The 8,422-nt window shown below is 42.2% G+C and overlaps 1 protein-coding gene across 2 annotated transcripts; it reads right to left on the bottom strand.

Moving 5' to 3' along the window:
• Positions 1–560: 560 nt before the first annotated feature.
• RPL7L1 (ribosomal protein L7 like 1) lies at positions 561–6,626 on the bottom strand. 2 transcript variants are annotated; one of them, XM_077161827.1, is made up of 7 exons: positions 6,497–6,626; positions 5,819–5,924; positions 5,089–5,252; positions 3,950–4,087; positions 3,019–3,128; positions 1,469–1,683; positions 561–1,009 (listed from the first exon to the last, which is right to left on the bottom strand). In XM_077161827.1, the coding sequence occupies exons 1-6, from the start codon at positions 6,508–6,510 to the stop codon at positions 1,475–1,477; spliced, it is 741 nt and encodes a 246-aa protein (XP_077017942.1). In that variant the 5' UTR covers positions 6,511–6,626; the 3' UTR covers positions 561–1,009; positions 1,469–1,474. The 2 variants fall into 2 exon arrangements, with proteins under 2 accessions (XP_077017942.1, XP_077017943.1); XM_077161828.1 differs by having other exon boundaries at positions 6,423–6,517.
• Between the last annotated feature and the right edge of the window lie 1,796 nt (positions 6,627–8,422).

Here is an 8,422-nt window from a genome sequence, read left to right as displayed (position 1 = left end):
GTGCTAATTTCATTCATACCAAACCAAGAAAATGATTCTTTCCTTCATGATGCAAGTTTTATACAGATGGATGACCATGAAGGAAACAAGAAAATTCTACCCTGAAACCAGGGGAAACAAGTGGTGGGCATTTCCCATAACAATCCACCACGGTGTACTTACTATCAAACACCAGTGAGCTTAAAGTGAAAGAGCTATCTTTACAGCAGGACATGGAACCAGAGACTAGCAAGGGCAGGGCCTAGGGGACCAATCATGATACAACAGGAATTCCTCACATTAGGTGCACAGATCCCTAAGGATAAGGGTCTACAAACACCCTAAAATTCCAAGCAAAATTTTGAGTGGATTTGTTTTACTGGGGAAGGGGTCCTTACCCTCTCATAGATCAACAGGGTCTGTAATGCAATGGGTTAAAATCCTCAAGGAAAAAAACAATCCTCAAAGAAAAGACTAAGGCAGTGGGAGGCTAAGGGAAGGAAGTCACTAGACAACAACACTCTTGGAGCTAGCCCACTTAGAGCTCTCAAAGATGTTAGAGAGACTGGAACAGGCTTGCAGCAGAGACAACTAAGCATTTATTTTCATGTTCTTCTTAACTATATTTTAAGTTCTTCCAAAAAAGCTCCAAGGAATGAACGTCCGGATTCATGTATGCCCTGGCCTTGGTTCACTGTTGCAGGGTGTCAGGAGCCTGGTATACATGCTTGAGTATTCACCTACATTAAACCCCAGGACAATGTGACAGCGTAACTCCCTTCTCCATGGCAACTATGTGTCCTTTGTTCATTTCAGAAGAGGTAGTGGCCATGTGTAAAAATATGCAGGAACTTGCTCTCAGAACCAGGCTGTGATATGAGAGGTGCTTGCCATGCATATCACCCACTGTCTTTTGCCTGATCCTTCACCTTCAGTTTTTGAAAACAGAGCAGAAAACAATCTTCTATGAAGATACTTCACTACTCAGGAGATAGACAGAGGCCTCCAATGCAATGTGCTTTCAGAGATTCTGAGGAAGAAAAACACAACTACTTTAATAATATTCACTGCAATTTGCCACCTAAGAATAACAGCAACAGTATTGATAAAGAGTAATTTCAAAAGGCTTAAACTTTAAACTGCTGTCTACAAAATAGAGGATTGAGATCATCAAATCCTTTTTGAAATTAGTTTTTTTAATCACTCCTCCATTTCCGGTAAATGACCACCACAATACAGACTACTTATTTTGTTACTTGATATTTTCCAGTCTGTAACTCGTGGGATATACATAGCCCCATGTCCTAATCAGGAATTCACTGGTCCAAGCTCCTCTTCATCTATCAGACTTGCAAATACCCACTTTCTTTCTCTTCTCCCAGTACAAAGATTACTCTCAAATACTGGTGAATACAAAAAGAATTTTGAAGCAGCAAGGTACGGCTCCATCAGAAGCCAGTTCCAAAGGCAATTTTCAGCACAGCCTCACCTGGGTCTAGTTCAGCTGTCGGATGAGTTGATTAATGCTTTTGCCCCGATAACCAGGTGAGCCCATCTCCTTGAAAAAGCCCACTTTATTCTTGGTAGCATGTCGGGCCACTGAGAGGTGGAACGGGCACAAGAACTGAGAGATCCTCTGGAAATAGTTGCCCGGGAAGGCAATTTCATGAATGAGATCTTCCAAGCAAATGACACCAAACCTCCCTAGGAAACGTAAGTGCAGATTCCTTTATTCAACATTTATCCAACATATATTGAAGGCTGAACACTCTGGCATATACCTCAAGAAGAATATGACCTGGATCTCAGGGGTGTAAACCTTTCTGGCAACGGGAGTGTGCTGGTTTGAAAGGATGTATGTCCCCTAGAAAAGCCATGTTTTAATCTAAATCCCATTTTGTAAAGGCAGAATAATCCCTAATTCAATACTGTATGTTTGAAACTGTAATCAGATCATCTCCCTGGAGATGTGATTTAATCAAGAGTGGTTGTTAAACTGGATTAGGTGACGACATGTCTCCACCCATTTGGGTGGGTCTTGATAAGTTTCTGGAGTCCTATAAAAGAGGAAACATTTTGGAGAATGGAGGAGATTCGGAGAGAGCAGAGAATGCTGCAGCACCACAAGCACTTTGGAGATGAAGAAGGAAAACACCTCCCGGGGAGCTTCATCAAACAGGAAGCCAGGAGAAGAAGCTAGCGGATGACTGTGTTTGCCATGTGCCCTTCCACTTGAGAAACTATGAACTTTATTGGCCTTCTTGAACCAAGGTATCTTTCCCTGGATGCCTTAGATTGGACAATTCTATAGACTTGTTTCAATTGGGACATTTTCTCGGCCTTAGAACTGTAAACTAGCAACTTATTAAATTCCCCCTTTTAAAAGCCATTCTGTTTGTGGTATATTGCATTCCGGCAGCTAGCAAACTAGAACAGTGGGACAGAAATTCTAGAATAAGCTGGGACTCGGCATCAAGGGATTGGGAAAACCTTCTTGACCAAAAGGGGGAAGAGAGAAATGAGACAAAATAAAGTGTCAATGGCTGGGAGATTCAAGAGTTGAGAGGTTATCCTGGAAATTATTCTTACGCATTATATTGATATCACCTTTATAGATACCTTTACATAGATACTATTGGAGAGGCTGGAGGGAACTGCCTGAAAATGTAGAGCTGTGCTCCAGTAGCCATGTTTCTTGAGGATGACTGTATAATGATATAACTTTTGCAGTGTGACTGTGTGAATGCGAAACCTTGTGTCTGATGCTCCTTTTATCTACAGTATAGACAGATGAATAAAACATGGATTAAAAATAAATAATAGGGGGAACAAATGTTAAAATAAATTTAGTAGACTGAAATGCTAATGATCAACGAAAGGGAGTGGTAAGGGGTATAGAAAAAAAAATAGGGGAAACAAAGGCTAAAATATATTGGGTAGATGGAAATATTAGCAGTCAGTGAGAGGGAGGGGTAAGGTATGTATAAGTTTTTCCCTTTTTTCTTTTTCATTTTCTGAATTGATGACTGTTGTACTCACCCAGGTGCTCCTCAATTACTGTGTTGTCTGTCAATGGGATTTTCTTATTCTTGACCTTGGCTTGTCCACGTTTCAGGATAAGTTCCCGGACAGACTTTAGATTTGGAAATCTATGTGAGGCATAATAAAGTGCATCTTTAGCCAGCACACACACACATTACATTACACTGTCCACTCCATTTTGCATCCCAGTGGAGGAGGAAAGGCCACCTATTTCCTTACCAGGAAGGATGCTGCAATCACATTCCAGCTGGAATGCTTGGGAATATAAGACTGCAGGAGAATAAAGAACCAGAGGCCCTGGCTATGTGGTTGGGAGAAATTTTAAAAGCAGTTCAAGTTAACTGGTATCTTTTACTTTGCTTCCCAATAATTTATAGATATAAAAGTTCACAAGCAATAAAAGAAAAAATAAAATTTCCAGGCAAAAATAAAACATCCTTTGGCTTATACTTTAGGACTTTGGCCTTTCCTTAAGTGACCCTCTACTTGAGAAGGTGTAAGAATTGGAATTAAACCTAAATTTTGTTGGGTTTTAATGTCTGAGGAATACCACCACGCAGATGTATTTAGGCTTATCTGCTCGTCTGGAACTGTGCTTCTTATACAAGCACTGCTCCTAGCTCTGCCTCAAAGCTCTAAGAATTTCTCTCTGCTCTACCCATCTTACTCAGCCTTAGCCTACAATTAGACAAGCCCTGCCATCGTGCCATTCAGATAATTCTCATCTGCCCTGGCTCCACCTCTCCTTCTGTCTACCTAATGTTCAAAGGTTCACATGTCTACCAATTGATTTCTTGCAACTCTGGTTACAGCAAAACATTCCTTCTATAGTAACATGAAACTTGGAGAACAGCATCCTATACACCTTAATGTTCTCATTACCCTCATTTACAATCTAATGTGAATTCACACAGAGAACCTTACTCACCCCCAGGTCACATAAGGTTCCACTGTACGCAGCATTTTCAGGGTTGTGGGGGTCACTTTCACAAATACACCACTGAAAATCTTTCTCAAGCGAAGTCTTTCGATGGTCCTCCGCACCAGTAAACTTATCCCATTGATTCTGAAATGAGCGGCATCAGAGAAGTCAGGCTTTATCAAGTTTAGGTCAATCCAATAAGCATTTATGAAATGTGTGCCACGACAACAGGTATCCAGAGAGTAAGACACAGCCTGTGCCACCATTTCCATGTGATGTGGGGCAATGTTTTGGATGCTATAGGAATAGAGATGGTCCCTGAATTATGGGGGCAGGGGTATGCATGCTGAATCAAGGAAGCTGGACTGCTTCTATTGGCAGCAAAAGCTATAAAGATTTTAAGCAAAGGAGAAAGGATCAGATTTCTTTCTGATAATAACTGAGGGAAATGTATGAGACAGATCTGAGCGTGACACTGGAGGCAGGGAAATTTAGTTAGAAAATTAATTCAATGGTCTAGGAAAGAGATCATGAGCAGTGGTAGGAGGGCAAAAAGGACAGAGCTCATAAACATTTAAAACCCACAGGTGGCTGGTTAGGGTGACTGCAGAGGGGAAATAAGAGAAGGCACAGAGTTGTATTTGTGGAGAAAGGAGCACTAAATATGGAGCATAGCCAGGGCTGAGGAAAATGTATAGAGCATTAACCCATATTTAGTGTTACTTGTTTCAGTTCCTTGAAAGGTGCCTTGATTCTACCTCCTTGCCCTCCAGGATTTTTACATCTCTACTTGGAAAGTCTTCCCCCAACACTGTCCTGGCAAACTCCTTTCATGTCTTTCAGGCCTCAGTTTCAAGTTCCTGCTTTAGAGAGGATGTCTAATCATTGACTTCTCTGTACTCCCATTCAAAGAATCTTGCACTTACCCTCAAAGCACTTAGTTTATATGCATGCTTATTTGCATAATCAAACTGAAAGGCTCTTGAAGATACAAACTACGTGCCTTTTGCTCACACTTTAATCTTAGCACAATTCATCTTAGTGGCTTAGGGCCTCCCACCTCTTCCTCTCCTTAGAAAGGGGTCTAAATATAAACTGACTGTTTGCTCCAGCCCCACAGAATCAACACGACACCATTTCCCTACCTTTGGATGCGTATTACAAAGGCCAAGGAATGTTCATCTGGCATTTCCAAGCCATGAGGTTTCACTTCTAGACGTTTGAGGCGTATCTTGTCACGCTGCTGCCGCTGAGAATCAATTAAGAACGATTCCAATCGCTTAAACCTGAACTGTTTCCCTTTCCTCTGCTACAGAGAAGACAGACAGACAATCATCATTATTTGTACCTCCTTTTGTCAATAAATTCTAAACAAGGAATAATTACTGAGTTTACTCCCCCACTGTGTTCTGAAAAGAGGAGCAAACAAGCATCCTTTATTTCTACATAAAGAAAATGTGAGAAACCCAAGTAGAGGCGTTGTTGAGGAAACTCAAAAATTCCTGGGGAATTTCCTGAAAAATATATATTTTTCTCCAAAAACATTCTACAAATACAGGAAAATGCTTGGTACATTTAAAAAACAAACAAGTTTCCCGCTATGTATGCAAGCATATTTGGTCTCTCCTTTCACTTATTACAACTCAGCAAGAGCAGTCTTCACTCCACTTTTTCTGAAACAAACTCTACTCCAGCATTTTGCCCATAAGTGTTTGATAAACATTTGCTAAAAGAGGACAGGAACCATAAACCTGGCATAATCAAACTGATGAGGAAGGGGCTGAGTAGTGAATACCAAATCTCAGTTCAATGCATGCTGGATAAAACTTAATAAATACAAATTCTAATCCCTTTCTTCTGTTTTCCCATCATTACCTTCTTTTCCAAAAGTGCCTGCTTTGCCTGGGTGGCTTTGAGGGCCTGATAAGCCTTCCTCTTTTTCAGGAGATTTTCTGGAACCAAAGGGATTTTTTTTCTTGGCCTAATACAGAAAACTGACATCAGCATTACTTAGGAAAAGACTCTTCAATGGATTTCCCAATATTAAAGGCTAAACCTTCCCAGAAACCGGTTTCTGATTCTCTTCAAACTGGACCCTAACCCTCACTTGTGCTTGGGCAAGAGCCCACTGGCCACTGGGCCTCGGATACGTCAATGACACTTTTGCTGCCCCAGCCTTTATAATCGCTGGGCAAGCAAATCAGAGTCTAGTAAAATTTTGTGGAATTGGGGTAAGTGCAGACCCATCTGCAGGGTAAATACAGATCTGAAGTCAAGCCAGATGAACCTAAACGGTACTCTCCAGCCTAATGCCAGAAAGGAAATCCTCGCTTCTCAAAGTAACCTGAAATTGACCAGGGCTCCCTCTGCCCGCCTAATCCAGCTCTATGGCTCCACACTCCGGCCTCCCCGCCCTCTAGAAACTGGAGCCTCTTCTTCCCTTTACCTACAACCTACAAGTATCCTTATTTTTCACTACCGAGACCAAAACATTGCAGATGGCACCGGATACTTAACGCCCCACTCCAGATATTCAAAGTCTCAAACACCTACTCTTCCTCCGCCATCTTTCCGACGCTGCAGTTCCTCCTCGTGCGCACGCTCACTAAGTGAGACGAGAGGAAACGCTCTATATCTACTTAACCATAGAGACGTTTATTGTAGCTCAAGTGGAGGGCTCTCGCGGCTGGCGCCACTGAGCAACGGTGAACGACTGGAGACGCGGTCTTGGCATCATTGATCTTTCCTTCGCACCACTTTGCACCCCATCCCAGTTTTTTAGAGCCTACCTCATCTTCAAGATCCAGGCCTTTTCATTTAAACTATTTTCTCAAAATGCTGGCTGCTTGGCCGTAAACAATGAAATGCTTCCCATAATGCATCTGCGGCTTCCCCTGTAGAGTCGGCGCTGCTCGGCGGATTCCTGCTCTACTGCTCCACTCTAAATTGGAAGACCCGCGATCAGAGGAAAGCTTCGGTTCCAGCGGTAGAGAGCTCGACCTGTGACTTTTGCTCCCACGTGTAGCTGGAGGTGTTTGTGGACCGCTTAGAGTGGTAAAGAATGTAGCTGCGGATCTGTCTGCCCGCCTCGATCAGAAAGAGGTCCTTGAACAAGTTATGTACCTGGGTTTCCTTCCCCTCAAAATGGATATGGACAATGAACCTACGCCGGGGTTACCAGGATTACCTGAGATATTCTCCATAAAGCGCTTAGCACAGTGCCTGTCAGATAGCAAGCAGTAAACATGTTAATTACCGCTGGACCGAAAACTAGAAATGCTTCCTTGCCAGGGCAGAACCTTTCCTAATACTTCTCATTGCCTGGTATATGCTCTCCCAGTCTTCACAAAATCCTGAAAAACAACTCATGTCCAGTCTTTTCTGCAAACCTCCAGAGCAATGCTTCTCAAGCATTCTTGTGCTTAGGAGTCACGGAAAAATCTTATTAAAATGAAGATTCATTGTGGCGGGGTGGGGGCTAGGGCGGTTCTAAGGCACTGGAGACAGGGAGTATGGAGAGTTTTTCTTCATTTTAACATGCCTTGAAGTGATGCTGTAACTGAGAGATCAGGATTTAAGGGATGATTTTGATTGCTGAATTATTATATATTCCTTTTTACTTTCTGCTATTTTGGAGAAGAGGGAAGGAAATACCTGAAATCTCTAAATAGTAATCCAGCTACCTTGGTCTCTAATAATGATTGTGTAGCCCTTATCTTCTGCCTCTATGATTGTAAAAGCTTTGTGATTAACCTTCATTTGTACTCAGTTATCCAGTTTTTCAACTTTTGAGTCTTGTAATCATTAAAGACAGCCCCTAATGTTGATTAATGACCCAAGACCTTGGGTCAGCCCTGAAGTAACCAACCCCAAGTCCAAAGTTATCTTGATAACCAAGACTGGATCTTATCAAAGTGGGCCTGCCTGACATGTGCAGTAGCTTAGACTTCAACCTATAAGTCATCTATACCTCATTCCGCCATTTTCTTAATACGTTCTCTAAGCATGTAATTGATCTATGTATGCTCAATAATTAGATCACCTCATTTGGGGCCACTGTGCTCGTTAGCCTAAACCCTGCCCATCTTTTTCTCTAATAAAAGTATCAGAATTATTGCAGTTTGGGGAAACAGATTTTGGGCTGATAGGCCATCTGCTCTTCTAGTGGTAAATGCTTTCTCTCTTTGAAACCTGGTGTCTCAGGAATTGGTTGTTGAGTGCGTTGGGCAAAAGAATTCATGGCCTTTGTCTGGTAACAATGCAGAAGCTGCTGTTCTAGTCAATAAACTGCGTTTTGACTCAAACAAGGTTGTAGTCTCTTTCCTTTATCTGATTTCTCTTAACATATTTTTTGGGGGGGTGGTGGGGGTGGTGCATGGGCCGGGAATTGAACGCCCCCTCCATGTTAGGTAAGCATTCTACCACTAAACTGTCCCTGCACCCAGTAACATTATCTTGTCACAGCTTCCTCACCTTATT

This window comes from Tamandua tetradactyla, chromosome 5, assembly GCF_023851605.1.
Source record: "Tamandua tetradactyla isolate mTamTet1 chromosome 5, mTamTet1.pri, whole genome shotgun sequence".
Lineage (NCBI taxonomy): Eukaryota > Metazoa > Chordata > Mammalia > Pilosa > Myrmecophagidae > Tamandua > Tamandua tetradactyla.
Note: the sequence above shows the minus strand (reverse complement) of the source record. Positions and strands in the feature narration are given on the sequence as shown.